Source organism: Tyto alba, unplaced genomic scaffold (genome assembly GCF_018691265.1).
Source record: "Tyto alba isolate M040663 unplaced genomic scaffold, T.alba_DEE_v4.0 Super-Scaffold_7, whole genome shotgun sequence".
NCBI lineage: Eukaryota > Metazoa > Chordata > Aves > Strigiformes > Tytonidae > Tyto > Tyto alba.
In genome coordinates this window covers 29221044-29238786 of record NW_024881328.1, presented here as the reverse complement: position 1 = coordinate 29238786, position 17743 = coordinate 29221044, and the positions used below count along the sequence as shown (strand labels likewise).

The 17743-nt window shown below is 38.3% G+C and overlaps 1 protein-coding gene across 3 annotated transcripts in view; it reads right to left on the bottom strand.

The window, feature by feature from the left end:
- PARD3B (par-3 family cell polarity regulator beta) overlaps nucleotides 1–17743 on the bottom strand; it is a 432753-nt gene that overhangs the window by 165345 nt on the left and 249665 nt on the right. For 2 of the 3 annotated variants that reach the window (XM_042783978.1, XM_042783980.1), the window contains exon 16: nucleotides 13108–13152. The exons of the other annotated variant lie outside the window; for it this stretch is intronic. In XM_042783978.1, coding sequence (XP_042639912.1) covers nucleotides 13108–13152 — 45 coding nt within the window. The remainder of the gene's footprint in view (nucleotides 1–13107; nucleotides 13153–17743) is intronic. 3 annotated transcript variants of the gene reach the window in all.

Below are 17743 nucleotides of genomic sequence, written 5' to 3'. Positions count from 1 at the left end.
TTCTGGTCCTACTGCACAGAGAGGATTGAAAACTGCCATAGCAAATTAACTGAGGTTTTTGTTTGCAGCCTTCGCAAGTGCAACCTCCCTTCAGTAACAGATGCAAACTTGTAGTGTCTCATTTGTCCCCTGCCTTTGCCAGGTCCTGATCATAGCACTGAAAGGGAACTGATCCCTATTTAAGCTTTCAGTGTAGCAGAGTCAGGGTCTTGCTGCTATACGGCAGTAAGAAAACTATCATTCTATCATGAGGCAAGTTGAAGAATTAGGGTCTGCATCTCTCCAGCAAATTGCCTGCTTTGCCCCGAGCCTACTACTCACACTAGACAGAACGGCTCCTTCCTACTCCCTTCAGTCTCTGCAAACAAGCAAGCGACAATAGAACAGGAGAAGGTTGCCCAGAAAAAAACCCACTAATACTGAAACACGCTGTGCAAGCAACTGTGCCCAGGACCTGACTATGCCCTGCACGCTCTCCTGGCCATAGAGGACAGAGGGGAACCATAAGCAGAACAGTAGGCAGAAGGCTTTGCATGAACTAGTACCAAAATGGCCAAAAGAACTCAATGAAAAAAAGATTATGTAGCTGTAACTGAGCTAAGTCTGCTAATGTCCTTGAAAATCTGGAGGTGAAGCTTTCAGGTCACAGATTTGCTCCCCTCCCATCCACAAAGGTGTCTTTTAGATACAAGAGCCAGCTTGAAGAGGAGGGAGGGATTAAAGAAAGGATTTTCACAACAGAAGGTGAAGAACTAAAAGGGCAGGAATCAGATATAAACCAGCATCGGCAGATGTGTCAGACTATTCGAGGGGGGGGGAAATATCAGCATTTAAGTTTTTTTAGAAAAAGCCCAACAAACATAAATAAACTTGGTTGGATGTCAATATGGATCTTCTGTGCACTGATAGGGTTAAGATACTAATCATTATACTTATCACTTGTAGACAAAAATGAAATGATTGGAAACTACATCACCCCATGCAAGACTAAAGCCAAGAAGAAATTTCATCTATCAAGACATTAGGCAGAAAAAAGGGTAAACACTAGAGAAGCTCATATGTTTTGAAAGGGCAACATGGTGCCATTGTCTGAGGTAGGAGGAAAGTACCTGCTGGTAGTTGATGGTAACACAAGGAAGTGCTTTCTACTCCTCTGTGAAATGTTTTCCATTTGGGTTGCCACTGCAACGTACAGAAAAACTCTCCCACTCTGCTCTTAGGTCAGAAAAAAGCATTTCAGTAGGACACTTAATTAGGGATGATATTCTGGGTACTTTTGAAGTGCTGTGCAGGTAAGTGCTAAGTAGCACTGCTGTATTGAAAGACCCACTAAAAATAATGCTGTTTCATGAGACATACAAATAGCAATGTAATTCTGTCCTTCAAAGTTAATTTCTGAGCCATATTCCTCTGCACAGCTTTTATTACGCAAATATGTGTATTAATAAATAGCACCAGAAACCCATTTTATATAATAATACCTTATTTCATATGTTATGGAAGGCAAACACTGCACAAGATACTATTCCAGAAGTGAGCTGGACTAGAAATACCAATTACTGGTAGCTACCTTCAAAATCCTTCTTATTGACATGGCAACATGATGGGACTTCAAAACAAAAAATGAAGGAGAAGAATCATTCAAAGTGGAGAATTAGAAATACCTTCCTGTCCATACTGAAGCCTCAGAACGTAACATAGCTGGCAAATACATGGTATTACAACATTTTTTAAAAACCCCACAGACCCAAAACCAAACAAATGAAAACCCAAACAAAACTACTACAGTTTGATCTTCTGTGAGGATATGTAATTTTTAACTTTCAGTCAACTAGTTTAAAAAACAGAAGTGTCCCTTTTCCCTCTTCAGTCAGTAGCTCGTTTAGTTCAGTGCTCTTCTTTCTACATCTCATACTTCATACTCCAAAATGTAAGTTAGAAGGCCAGATGTATTATCTGGGAAGTTTTCCAAATTCATTAACTCATTGGCACCAATGACTTCAGGATATCCACTGCCAGCACTGAATATTATGCCCAGCAAAAACCCAGCTCCTGGAGGGAAAGGATTAATAAAACGAGGCATTCGGTGGTGGCTGTTGGTCTCTTTGGTCACAATAAGCAACTAAAAGAACCACAGTAGCTGCCAGCACTGATCACAGCCAACTTTTCAGCACCTACTACTCTGAAGGTCTTTCCTGAACATCTGCAGATCATTCACCACAAAGCCTGAAAAATGCACAGATGCTGCTTGAAGGAACACAAAACCAATTGTCAGAGAAGACTGGTAGGAAGGCTGTGACTCCAGTTCTAATTGCAGACGGTGATAAATGTTACCCAGGAGTGTTAGAATGATATCAGCACTTTCTCCTCAATTACAGAAGATGCAGTCTGAGGCAACTCATTTTGCTTTCTGAAATGGATGCAGTCTGACTGTCACTAGCTGAAGGGCTGATGACTGAAGAGCCCTACAGGGCCCTAGAAATGCAGGAGGCTTATGGATCTACTTGCTGCTTTCAGCTTTCTTCTTTGGGCAAAGGAGGGAGTTCCATGAAGGAAATCAGCTTCCTATCAGTCAAGCAGGCACTTTCATGAGCCATCTGTTCAGGTACAGTCACCAGAGAAACTCTCGGATTTAAAGATCAACGTACAGTGAGAGGTCCCCAGGATTTTAAACATCAAACTTATCTTGCTGGCTGTTGTGCCTTACTTTGAATAGCCATCGTTTCAATAAAAAAACACACCAAATTCTTTACATTCTTCAAACTTCAAATTTACATTCTTCATTTTTCAAACTTACTGCTTTATGCCAGCTTTCCTGTTGTTTTTTTGCCATCTCCAATCACTTCACATTTAGTAACAACTCTTATTGGGTATGATATTCCAGGATCCAGAGATGCCACGATCTGAAGTCCTAATAACCACTTCTGCAGAATTACAGTATCTGTTATCCTGTGTGATATTCTGCACTAACACCGTTGCACTGCTTCTGCTTTCAGAAAAAGCTTTATTTCTGCCTGATATAGCACTCCTCATATAGACACATCCACGATATTTACAAGTTCTCCTACCCTCACATTGGAAACAACCTGGAATACAAGGCAGTAGCAAACTCCAACTCAAAAGCATAAACTTTCAGCAAAGATAAGAAATGTGGCAGGCTCAGCACTGACAGTCACAGGGAAAAGTATCACCAGGTCTCAGGAGGAGAATGCATGCCCCAAACAGCCTACAACTGCTAACTCATGCCGGCATCACACCATTTACTAGAAAGAGCATTTCAGTGTGCAATAGATACAGACTTCTGCAGGCATACCTCTTCTTCAGTCCACTGCAAGCTGACACAGACAATGTATTTACCACAGAAAGTTGACCACTTATTTCAAACACTAGCAGGCCTTATGGTAAAGGGATGCATGCATTACAACTATTAAAAGTCTGTACTTCATTCCATACTGCTTAAACATTCTGGAGTTTTTAATACTCTCTCAACTTGACTCACTGAATTCTGCACAGAATATTCAGCAATACTGACCAGGGGGAGAAATAGCAACTGTGAAGTGCGAACATCAAAACACCCCCCCTCAAGCCCTAGTTAATATAACAACATGCGCAGAATCACTTCAGGAAATTAAAGAGGGGAAAAAAAGGAGGTAGAAGAAATATGAATGTGTGAGTATCTTGGATGGAAAAAATTCTTGTGCGTTGGATTTTTTTTTCTTTCTAGCCACTTCTCCATCGTAAGGGAACTGTAACATTGGGTAACTACAGAGCATGAAATTTCCCAGGTCATATTAAACAAAGTTCCTGCCCCCTTCTCTGCTCCTGGAGCAAAGAATACTCCCTAAGAAAAAGGCTGCTGGTTTGCAATTTGTAGGTGCTAACAATTCAAACTCCATAATGCATCATTCCCATATTGCTGAGATGTGATGGAAAAGAAGTAAATCTTTCACCTCTATTGTTTATTTTTGAAGACTGCAGTTTGGATATCTGCCAGACCAGGCCTTCTCCTCTGAGAAAAGGCCACCATTACTGCCATGCAGACTTCCCACTCCCAGTTTACCCCCATGTAAAAATGAGGCATTCCTGACAGCCAGAATCACTCTCCTGCATCTTGCTCTAATAAACTTAAATGTGACAACTTCAGCAGGCATTTCCCTAGCTATGCATTCACAGGAGTGCTCTGCATAGTTCTTATCTGCAGGAACTCTGAAGTTCTAGTTTATGAGGGTCAAATTGAAATATCATCAGTACACTTTTAAGGCACAATCTTCCTTCACAAAGTTGTTCAGGACTTTCTGACAGATGTACATACACTTTTGTTCTTAAAGTGCAAACATGGAAAGGGCTTTGCTGTTAAAGCTAGGGCTATTTTACTACACTTCTGTAGTATAGAAAAATCACATTTTCTGGGTGAGACAGAGTGCAACAAAAGATTCTGCTCAGCTTATGCTTTTACAGGTCATTTGTTCTCTGGTTCAAGAGCTTTTGGTGATCAGCTGGATTGAAACCCTACCCAGTCCCTCTGGTTCTTAAGGAAAACTGTCCTTTCTGTCTGAGCTGCCTGTTCACTCCATCTGGCACTTACGAAAGCTGCTCCCTGCTTGTCAGACCCAGCTGCTCCCAAGGGCTGCTCAATCTTCTCTCAGTCCTTAGGACAGGATGAGACCCAGAGCATAGCAGCCTGAACGAAGTTAAAGATAGCCATAGTCCTTTAACAGCAAGTAACATCATACAGTCAAAACCAGACAAAACCAAGTTTTACTGGCCCTTAAACAAACCTCTCAGAAACTCACTTTCAGTTTAGTCTTCAGGACAAGAAATAGACTCAAACTTGCTCTCCCACTTCCTTTCTTTCAGCACAAAGACATCTGTGAAGATCTGCAAATCTTCTTTCATCCACCCTTTCTCCTTCAGATGTGTCTGCCTACCCTCCCCCACCCCAGTCAACTTCCTTCGTCTCAGACTGATCCTGGGATCAAAAACTGTCAGTTACAAAATCATTCTTCTCCTGAACTTCCTTCTTCTTGCTCCCTTGGCTAAACCAGAAGATCACTATTCTTTTTGTAGAATTATTTTTTTCTGTTAGATTAGCTCCCCACAACAGTTCATCACAGAATTATAAGAATAATGCAGGCACAGAGAGAAAGGGGGCAGAAACATGTGGCTAGGCATTTATGAATACAAGGGTATCATGGGATCCTCCTCAGGAGACAGGAAACCATTAAATCAGCTATGCTATGTTGTAAAATCTCAATCACACACCCTTGAATTTGCATCCACACTGCAGTTGGTCTACGTTCAGCTCTGCTCAAGATCCTAAATCTCACACAAAAACATTGAGGGAAACAGGTTTCTCCTGCAAGTTTGTTATTGTTCTCAGCAGATCAGATCTATGCACTTTGATGACTGCAGTTCAAAGAAAGATCAACGGGTACTGCCCTGACGTATCTTAATACAATGCACACTAAGAGTCAGTTACAGAACACAAGGAATTCATAAAATTAAAGTGGGTAAGTGATTTAAGAGAAGATTCTTGCAATTCAAGGATGAGACAGCAGGGATGCTCCTCTTCAGTTTGTAAAGGTTTATTGCCATTTTTTATTCCTTGCTCCTGCCACTTGGAAAATAATTTTATCCATGGCAAGTAAAACAGTTTTTTTTAAAAAAAAAAAAAAAAAAAAGAAAGAATTGGTGTAAGTCTGGCATTTGAATTTAATAAGGATATGGTATGAAATGGCAGATAAGGTGATTTAATAGGCAGCTGCCTCTGAAAGGCACAGTTCTCATGTCCATCCACTCGCCGAGTTCCCCTTCCACTGGCATGCAAGCTTGTCTCCCTCAAATGAGTGGTTCAAGGTAAGTCCAGCACTATTCACTTTTGCCTTTCTTGTCTTAGTTTTTGGCTGGTTTAGCTCTTTCAACCATCTCACCAGTTAAGCTGTAGGACTGGAGTAAAAAAAGTAACAGGAACCAGGCTGCTGTAGGTAGGAGGTATGGTGACTAAGGCTGCCTCTTTCAGCAGCAGCAAGCTTTTAGACCAACATCATAACATCAAACCGCACCCTCAAGTGAGGGATTTTTATCAACAGATGACTTTCTCAGGACCTAACAAAAAAGGGGTCACAACAATCATCATCACATGGCTAATAAAGTCTTCAAAAACAGAAAAAAAAAGCTGTCAAATGAACAGTTACAGCTGTGAGTTCCTCAGTGCATAAAATGATTCTTCTCAGAGTAAAAATGAGAGTGTGTTTCCCTCCATAGAGGAGAACCATCTTACTAGGTTGTCCGTGAGAGCTGTGTATCAGCCACACAGGCCTGGCAGGCAAGGGGGACTATAAAGATTGCCAGCCTGGCATTCAGAAGAGATTTTGACCAACAAACTGCTTCTCATTCAAATTCAACAATACAGCAAGTTCTGTTAATTCAGAATAATTGTTTGAAGCACAGGAACAATTAAGTGTCTAGCCTTCCTTTTCCTGAGTCAGTGAAAAATGAAACTTCTCATGCAGAAATACATACAATTTGATTGGAGGCAGGGGTAGAGGGAAGGGAGAGATTGCTGTATCAGTCCCGTTTTTAATAGCCTCTTAAAAATAATCAATATCTGGAATGTCCAGTTTGAGCTTGTCTTGCTCAAAAAAAAAAAAAAATTAGGACTTGACAAGAGTTCTAATTTTGTTTTCATTTTGCTTCAATACACTTTCCTATCTCTGACAAGTTAAAATACATGAAGTTCCAACAGACAAATTAAAGGTTTTTCCAACTAAACAACCATACTTTACATTTAGCACTCTAAATAGTAGATTAAAAGAGCATTTTTCTCAATGCTAATTCTTAAGACTTAGCTCATGAAAGTTGGAGGCTCAGGATTTATTGTTAGACTTCCACATGATTTAGACGTGAAAAAATTCTGCAGCCCAGCAGTTCAACAGTGTGCTGAACTGTTCCATAGGCTTGGTCACAGCATAGTCTTGGTTCTTGTGCAACTATGCAGTTTTAAACACACTCCACCTTGCCAACCTTCCCCCAGCTCTAACCAATATAGATGGCTAGAACAATCTATAACATGGGAACTATTATACATATTAAAAACAAAACAAACAAACAAAAAAACCCCAAAACCCAACCAAACAAAAAACTTTTAAAAAATAGAGTCCATTAAAAAAGGAGTAGTAAAGCCATATGGGCATAGAGTACTAAGTAAATTAATGTTTCATCCTAGTTTCACTAGACAAGTTCTGTTTGAAGGTAAGTATAAAACAACAGTAGGCTGAGATTCAATGAAAGCTAAGCATTTTAACTTTTGGACTAGAAAACCTTAAAAACCCTAACAATACAATTGAGCCAATGTAACATCTTTGACTTTAGACCTTACCAGACATAAGTATAGGAGAAGATATTAACTCCGTAAGTGACCTGCAGGAAAAAGGAATCTTATCTTTTGTTTCTTGGCTGCATGAGTTGACACAGATTCTCAGATGACACTTTATTTGGAACTATATGGTCAGGGGAACACTTTGCTTGCAGAGTCATAATCACAGTTGATGATAGTAATAATACCACCACCATCACCACCACAAGAAAAGAATCATCCAGGGAGAGATGCCCAAAGTGAAGGTAACAATAAAGAATGAAAATCTTGCGAAAATATTCCCAGCAATAAAGCATCAACTTAACCCATAGCTTAACAATTCAAAGCTTAGAGTTCATCAGTAATACTGTTTACTGAATCAGCATGGAAGGATATTTGCAATTGTTTTTGTGTCAAACTGAAATAGCACTGAGCACCATGCTGGATGAACTAAGGGAAAATCAAACTGCACAGCTTCCAGTGCCCCCACAGTTTGCTTGCCTCCAGTACCCAAGCCAAGACACCTTGGTTAGGCTACATCAGTATCGCTATGGTATACTGCAGTCTGCAAAGTAGGTGACTCCTCTTCACACTTGAAAGAATGATTGATGCAGCCAAGTATTACACACTTATTATAAAAGAGAAATAAAATGAACTAAAAGTCAACTTTTTTTCTTCTCTCACAAATGCAAAGACAAGTGTCAGATTCTGTATGCCACGTGCTTTCACTTGCGATAGTGTAAAAGTCCTTGTTTGGACAGGCACTTCACTTGCATATGCCAGGCAGCTCAGCCATTTACATGAGTCTTCTACTGTGGATCTAGTTACTACATAAATCCTTATGAACTCTGTACTAAACCCGGTGAGCCCTTTGAAAAGCTCAGTTTTAATGACGTCTACAGTGGGAAGAAGTCTTTCTTAATAAAATTATGAGATCTGGCCTGAGGAGAGGAGAACACCACTTCCCTACACACCTCTTTGACATAATTGTGTTACCTGCAGAACAAAAGCACAACAGAAGTCAAGCTTGCTACAATGTCACCAGTCTCAAACAAGCCTAGCAGCATCCACTAAGCTTTCTGCAGTCCTTCCTAACCCTGCTACTAACCCCCAACAAAACTTTTGATTAAAAGAAAGCCTTTTGTGTTGCACAAGCATGCATAAACCACTGGATTTTGCTGGTGTTCCAACAGCTCAACCTTTGCACAATTCTTCCAGTGAAAAAAAAAAAATATTCTCCAGTTTTGTCTGCCCTTCCAAGTCTGAACTCAAATTGCAGCAATAACCTTAGCCTAGCCATTATTTACACTTTTATCAGAACAAACTTCAATGCACTGGATTCTGCTTGCACTAGACCCCACTTTGTCCCTGCAAAAAACTAAGCTGAAGTTCTTAAAATCACAGGTTATGTTTATATTTGGAAATTTCGCAGTGGCTGGGCACACCTGAGTTTACCAAAATGTAATCATCTACACTATAAAAGTATTATAACAGCTATTCTACTCTCACAAACACTTCCTAGAAATGGTTCAGGAGTTAGGATACACCAGGCGCAGCTTCCAGAGGCAACCTGAGGCCATCTTACAGTAGAAGCTCAGAGCACAGATGGGCATCATCCTGTGCCATTCAACTTTAAAGCCAATGGGGACATTCATCTTACACTTGTATAGATGCAACTTTATCATCTCATAGACTTATTTCACCTACCAAAGCAATGAAGGCTTTTGCAATAGGCTGGAGAGCCTTTCCTGAAGGCAACGATGAAGCTTAATCTCTTGAATTTTACATATCCTACTCCAGTGGGTCATATAAATTCTTCCAGTAAGCCTAACTTTTCAATCACTACTGTATCCTAAACCATAATCTTAATCTTCATCCCAGCCTTCAATAAACCTCAGTAAAGTTTATTTAATGCAGAATAGATCCTGACATTAAAGGATGCAGTGATACACCAAGACCTTTAACCCACCTTCTTCCAAACTACCTCCAGTCCCAATCTGAATCCCAGATTAACCACAACTCAGTTGCCCATACCCGAATCAGTACAAACTGGAGGTCTACCAGACGTGTCAGCACTCAGACCTCATGAAAGCCCTGACTTTGCAGGATTTAGCTGTACCCATACATCCTCAAGCCTTCTTTTCCAGAACACTAATCCTAATCACAGGCTGAATAGTAACCTGGTAATTGCACTGTCAGCAAAATTAACAGTAAGGGGCAGAACTTGACCAGAAACACCCTTTAAACAATCCTAACTGGCTTTTTCGTACTCATGTTCTAACTCTATCTCTTGTCATATAGCATTAATTCAAATTCAGGTTGGTAACAGAGCTATCCCTGTTTCATTCAATCTTGCTGGTAACTAATCCATAGCCCAGTCACATGTTTCTCACATAGCAGCCAGCAAGAAAATAAGATCTTCAACTCATCTTGTCTCAAAACTGTCTTGAAACATAGCCCCAGCCAAAAGCATGGTCTAGTGACATTAAAATAAAAATAGGAAAGCTTTTTTGCCCATTTTGCTAATTAATATGTCAGAGCTCATAAAGAAAGACTCATCAGCTTTTCTCCAGCACTGCATCATCTGAAAGAGCTGTGTCAGCAGAGACCTCAGCAGACAGTCAATACATACTGAAAGTGTTCTAAGCAGTAAATCAGAACACAAAAAAAAGTTTCAGAAAAAATAAAAATAGCTGAAAAGAATTCAGTACTTGATTTCAGTATTTTATATAAATCAGGCTATATCCGATATACAACAGTCTTGCCCTTCCTTATGAAGGCCATCCTCCTAGCTGTCCTGGAATTGCTTTATTAAAAAGCTAAAAGTTCATGAAAAAATGAGCTAAAGTTTGGTGATTTTTCATTTTTGTGAATTTTCAGGGATCTTCTCTGCTTAACGATAGAGGCACCATTTGTCTGTTTCTCAATCTCATCATTGGAAATGAGTTTAGGGAATGCAGACACACCACTGCAGAGCATACAGGAAGCTTACAGAGGACAAAATCCTCCTTAGAGGGTTAAGTGAAGATGTCTTACACACTCTCTGAAGTCTGTTTTTTTCCAGAAAGGGCCAAGTAGGCTGCATCATTACAGCACTGCACGGCTTTTGCCAATGGTATTGTGGAAAACATGTGTAACACTAAAACCACCTGTAAGCACTGCAGGAGTCTTCCATCCAGCAGGATGAAGGGCAGGCCAGCTATGAGAACCAGAGGTCACAGATGCATTTGTGAGAGTGAAATACAAGAACAAGTTTCCAGCCATCTTCCCACAGAACGTGCTTACAAGCTCAGGATTGTGTCCAGATATGCTTCTAAACATAAAATCTACTTTTTAAGGGGGAAAAAAAAAAAAGGAACTGCTGTTTGTGGGTGCAATATATAAAAGGACAGAAAGATGGGGCTACAGCTACAGATCCTTCTAAATGCCTTGGTCTGCAGAATTGTGATAAGGCTTTTTGAAATGAATACACGCTACTAACTCCTGCTGCAGCTCAGTAACATGCAATATGCAAGGCATAGAGTAGCTGTACCAAAAGCTGAGACTAAATGCTTGAAGAGCCACTGCCCCAGAAGGAATAGAAAGCGTATTTCCCTAGAGGGAATTACTCAACTGTGTATTTCATAGAACAAGCCATGTTGAAGGAGAGAAGGGATAATTGCATTGATTGTTTGTAGGTGATAATTAATTCTGTAGAGAAATATGTTTAATTTCCTGAAGTCTACAATAGGATAGAAACTCTTCGTTCTGTAATGAGAAAATAACTGTGTTTTGCTCTCAGCACAAGCTGCATTGTCTCTCTTAGCGCGTTCTTAAAAAAGGTATCTAGAGAAAGTCAGCACAATGAACGATGTTAAAACAAGAGTTCTGTGATGTGACTGAATGCCAGCAAAATGCGTACGATATACAATTCCGAAAAGCATATAGTAAAAAGGGACCAGAGAGAGAGTACACCATGTTCTTGAGTAAAACTTTAAAATAAGTATTTGAATGGAAAAACGAGAAAGCTGGAACTGCAGACTGATTTCTCTTTATGAAGGGTTAGGAAATGGAGCATAGAGAGGGAAGAAACATTTTTCAACAGTAAATGAACAGTATTTAAAGTGAACAGAACAAAGAAAACTAATTTACACTACAACCTTCGCAAAAGTTAGCTAGCTCCTTTTATTATGAACAGGAAAAAAAGAAACAACCTGTAGGATCTTTGTATTTCTTCCTTAGATGATCTGTTGACCACTGACTTTAGTCTATGAAAAATGATCTTAGGTACATGTAAGAGGTCTATGAAGGATAAGTAAAGCAAACAAGCCGAAGTTCAATAAGCATGGGTCCACATTTTCATACAAAATTTGCAGGTGTCTTCAAATAGAAAACTTTTCAAAGCCATGGTTTTCAAGAATCTGGAGAAGTGTGCAGAAGAAAGATCAAATGCTGCTAAAAATAATATTATAAAGCTTAATGTACCTATAACAACTGATTGCCAAAGAGTTCTGATCTCACCAGGTTTCCCTCCAATATTCTTTGATAGCAATGAATTCCACTGATCTTTGGAAAAGTGCATGATGTTGCAATGCTTGTAGTAATTTTTCTGCACATGAAAAAACCCAAGGGCAACACCCCTAGCTTCTTCAAGTTGACAAGAGCATTTCTTTGAAGCTTTCACATTCCCAAAACAAAAAGTTGAAAGAATTTTTTCTCCCCAGGAGTGATAAAGTTACAAGACATATGAACTACCCCCTGATTCAGAAAGAGAATCCAAGAAGTTCATGGACTTAGGAAAGATGCCAGAAAAATTTAGAAAGAATTTGTCTACTAAGTTCAGGGAAAGGTCTTCAGATAAGGAAAATCCATACCAGAGAACTAAAGGAGGACACCCAGTTGCACAGAGAAGGAATACCATAAACAATCAGGAATCTCATAACTGACCTTCCTCTACATGAATTCAGCTTTTTAGTTCTGTCAAAGGAGTGGAAAAAGGCAACGTGCAATCATGCTATAAAGAGGCAGCCTGAAACTTCAGGGTTTTCTAACATCAGAAGAGATTGCTGAATAACTTGAGTTTTCTAGAAAGTTTAAAGTTTCTTATATCAGCTTATCTGCAGCTTGTGAAAAATTACAATCTTATGTGACATTTCCTTGAAAGTTCTTTTAATGCAAGAACTGCAAGTTGTACAGCACCATGGTGTGGTTTGTGGAACTTATTTAATAAGTAGGTACAGTAAAGACAGCGGTTTGGATATTTTTTTTTACTACTATAGCCTAAAAAGTTTAAGAAAAAACAAATTATTTCTACTGCACAAGCACAATGAAAGGAAAAGATCTGACTTTTTTTTTTTTTAATTTGTAGAATTTTTTTTAGTGTTATCTTCAATATTCCTGGTAATGGAAGTGGAACTCAGAACAAGGAGAAAAAGGAAGAAATATTTATATTTTTCAAAACATACTGTTTAAGTATCCACACTCTACAAGACATACTGCACTTGCCCTTATTTGAAAGGGTATCTTCTTCAGTTTACAACACCTGGACTGAAAAATAAAGTTACAGATCCTCCTGCAAATGACTCAGCTACACACACTGCCTGGCAAAGAACAATCCCTAATTCATCACTGTACAACTTGGAGTCAGTGCCTACAAAGCAATGCCTTAATTTGCAACTCTTTTTGTCACCAAAGCTTGAGTAAGCTGATTTAATTTACTGCCCATACTACTTTCAAGTTGCTGACTTTTCCTCCAAGATAGGAGAACAGCTTACCCGATTTGTGTCCGGCCAACAAACCAACTTTGCTTTCATCTGCCACTGGAGGAATAAAAGAAAAGACACAAAGATCAGAAACTTATTTAAATTCACAAGCCTTTAAAAAACTGACAAATTATTTCAGACACATAGCATCCTAAATCTTTAAATTATAATTGTTTGTAAAAAGCCTTTTTTAAACTAACCCACCTGGGGTGTTTCAAAGTCCAAATATCTGAATCAAAGTCCGCTGAAAACAATAAAAGGACTACCAGCAGTCCTTGTGGGTTACAGATCAAGACCTCAGCACTTACACACTCAAAACTGAGCTGTCAGAAGAGCAATTGAATTTGTAAATAACTCATCTTGCCAGACAAATCACAGGGCATAGGAGAGTTGTAACATTTTCAGATCAAAGACCTCAATTGTAAAAAGAATCCAGATGTGGAAACCTTCCCATCTGCAAGACATCGCACTGACTCACAGGACCCTCTGCAGACAATAAGGTCTCCCAAAACCTGATCTTTTGGAAGGCTTATACTTTTTTCTATGCTATAATTTATTTTAAAATAATTTTCTAGTATTTCACAAAAACTTATAAAGAAAGATGTTTACAGTAGCAACAGTTTGCAGACAGACTAGTGGAGGAGCAAATTCTCAATGCAGCAAAAATTGTAATTTTTCTTCAGTAACTGTACTTCAGTTTATTATCATATATCTCAAGAAGCTAATTAAAATACTCTCCCAGAGGGCTGAGGGGAAGAACCAATCACCATTTCTTAAAATGAATTCTAGGCAAAGAAACAGTGCTAATGTAATGTTAGGGATGATAAAACAAGCACAGGAAATGAATGTTAGGGTTGAAAGCTTCAATTCTGCCTGCCCAAGCACTCCCCTATATTATGCCTTAAAACGTGATCTCTTTATACGATAAAATAAATTGTCACGTTATACCAAAAATGCTATAAATGGGAACTTACACAAGATTTACATAGTGGTCACCATAAAACTTTACATACAGGGTTATCTGCAATGATACAGGAATACGCTACTTTCTACCCAGGAAAGAGCAGTGCAGTCGTTACTGATATCAGAGCTGCTACTAAGAAAATAGTCACGGTAAATATTTTCTACATTGCCTCCCCACTTCACTTTCAGGGAAGTTTTTTCCCCATCAGAATCAGGACTGGGATTCACAACTGGAATCATGAATCCACAACTGATCACTGTATCACTTCCCTCCATTTGTAACCTGATTGTCATCTGATTATCAGTAAAATTGACACGTAGTTTTGTTATGGGATGTAGATGCTAATAAAGTAAGACAGACTGTTTGTAGCACTATGCAGAGATATTGCAGAACAAAACAGCTGTAGGGCTAGTCAAAATTGGATGTGCGACCAAAATTCAAGACAGTTCTGTATTACTTGTCCTCCAACCTTCTTCTAGGTTTTTCTAGTCCCTGGCAATTGTAACTATTTAGCTTCTTGCTATACAGTTTGATCCTATAACACAAAAAGACCAGACAGCGATTTGTGATAGGGATAGTTCAAACTCTTTTTCCTCCTCCCTGCCCCCCAGATGTACCTCTAAGCAGAGCTGTGGAAAACTTTAGTCCCAAAGGTTAGTGTTTTGACAAGTTACGATTGTGTGAAAACAAGGGATTATAATGGAAACTGATTTGCAACCTTAATTATAGCAGTCACTAATGGCAACCACTATAATGTATGATAATTACTTGGAATAGGTTACGTTACAGTACATAGGAGCTTTAAAAAATAGATACTAAGGTTCACAGCATTTTTTTAAAACTATGCTGATGACTTGGTTTGCCTGAAACTAAACTAAGTTTTACATTATTAAAAGGGATAAATCCATTTAACTTAATCATACTTTACACACCAGCTTCACACACAAAAATTAGATTTTAATACTGGAGGGAAAAAAGGAAGACTAAAATGATTAGAAAATGAAAAATAATCTTACGGGAATATAAGGTTAGCGTTATTAGTTTAAGCACACACACATAAAAATTTGGAAATGCAAAAATTAAAGTTTGATATCAAAGTTTGAGCAAAATATGTGTGCCCCTCCACAGGGTAATTTTAATTTCATGGAATATTACGCTTAGGCAGTGACTTCTAGGCTGGTCATCTTTCATTAGACTGAAAAGGAATGGCACAGATAAGTCCATTGGATGAGAATCCCATTCCTTCCCTTGTTTCCTCTGGGAACAAGGAGAAGACAACAGAAAAGAAGGAAATGACAGAAAAAAAAAAAAAGGAAGAGGCTAACGGGAGATAAATACTTTATATGCCAAAGTTGAAAACTCTGCAACTGAAGGTTTCATTTAGGAAATATATAAAATGTCCTGTTCCACAAAATAGCATTTGAAAACACGGCTCTCCATGTTGTTAAAAATTCATGTAATCATTCAGTTATGTCAAAACCAGTATTTCTCTTGTTATCTTTCTTGGCTTTTCAAAAAAGCAAGAGCTAAGTGGAAATTTATTTTCTAAAATACTACTAGTGTTGGCCTATCTTTGCAGAAAGGCACCTGAAAGACTTTAAACACAGAAAAAAATCCTATCTACTCTTAAAACTCAAGTAAGAAAAAAATTCTAATTATTTTTATATTGCAACATCAAAAAGTAATTACATTGCAACTAATGATGAAAAATTTCAGCTCCAGACAATCACACTTGGGAACGTGCAGTGCCAGACTGGAATATATCAGGAAAACATTTATAAAAAAATTTCAACTGTAACTATTTTTATGATGATGCTAGAAATAATAAATATTCTTGAGTTAGAATTGTTAAATGCAAAAAATATATATAAAAAAGAAACCACCTAATTTGGGGACTGTAAACACAAAACTCAAACAAAAATCTGGGAATGATCAATGCAAGGGAATAAGCACATTCACAAACAAGAAGACATTTCTTAATTTGTAAATCAAACAAATACTTCTCATTTTGAAATGTCCCTGGAACTACAAAGGATGTTAGTTCCTGAAGTTATTAACATCTGTCAGTATAGAACATGCTAGCTCTTTTAAAGTAACATCTATAATTTAGGAACCACATTTTCGCCACAGAAGCCAGTTACATATTCCTTGTCAGTACTCAAAGTAACTGCTGAAATAAAAGTGACGGAATCTCTACGAATACTTAATAAAAGCATGGGCATTTAGGGGACTAACAAAACCACAGATTATGAAAGGTGGAATATTACTAAAACAAACAAATCTTTCCAGATGATAGCAAACAACCAATTTTTTTTTTTTTTTAAAAACTATGCCAACAACAGCAAATGGTAAAAAACTCCAACCCTCTACGCGATGAAGAATCAGATGTATTAGGATTCCCTATGGTAATATTCTGGAGTGCTGTTTTGCTCTCTAAAAATGAGTAGTATTGTTCAGCAACAGTAAAAGCACCCAACAATACATCCATCTCCTTTTCACATAATCTTTTGATTGCCGTTTCTGTGCCCTACTGAAGATAACCAAGGTAGCCATTTTATTTGAATCGCATGATTTTCAATGGTTTAGTATACAACAAACCTTCTGTATTGCCTCAAAGTTTGCATCAAAATACAGTCCAGGTTTACTTAAAGGTCAACAAACTGCTTCCCAATTATGGTTTAAAGAAGTGCAAATCAGTGCTGCTGCCAACTGTGATAACCATTTCCCTCCTTTTGCCCAGTTCAATCGCTGTACCATTGTATGGTTTTTCTTCAAAAACAAGGACTATTCCAAAGATACAGGGTACTACAATTCAATTTAGTGCCTCTTTTCTGAAGAATCAGTTTCACACACTGACTTAGAGCTACTTAATATCTTCTAAATGTGTCAAATTAACTTGTATTTCTGCTGGACAAACTGACAGATACCTCAGAAGACCAGCTGCACTTCAGTACTTGGAGAAGAAGCAAACAAGTATTACAATTACAATTAATGAGAAATAATAATAAGAGAACCTGAAACATCAAAAAACTTCCTAGAAAATGAATTTCCTGATACCTTTATTAGTCTATAGGAAGACCAATATAAAATATCTTATTATACATTAGTCACCTAACAAGGGCTGTAGTCCCAAACCACATATACAAATGATGCTTCCTGTGCCTTTTAGAATCCACCAGTTTCTATGGCATAAACACGTGAAAATAAAGCAAAGCTACAAATTTGTCATTTTCTTCTGATGAACTGTATCCTTACCCAGATCTTTCATCATAATGAAGGCACTGCATCATCAATTAATTTTAGTCAATGATAGTGCCAATGACATAATTCTCCTGCCATTTTTATTTTCTTGGTGAAGCATTTCCCCACCTAGAAGTGTCATAAATCAGAGAAATTGTGTCAGATATTGGCTCACAACTATCACTTAGAAAATGCTGCTTGCTGTTCTAGGTTTGTTCTGTAGTACTGCGTACAAAGACCACAGGCTTTTATACTGAAATCTTCAGGAGAAACAAAATGTGTGTCTTTAGAAGGGTAAGCTTCCACTGTCTTGAAATACTTTCCCTCAATAATTCCCACCTCCTCCCCTCTCTAGAGACAGTGAAACTTCACATAAAGGCCCCATCTCTCCTGTTCCAGAGTCACCTGGTTATCCACCAGCTTCTCAGACTTGAGGGATTATGA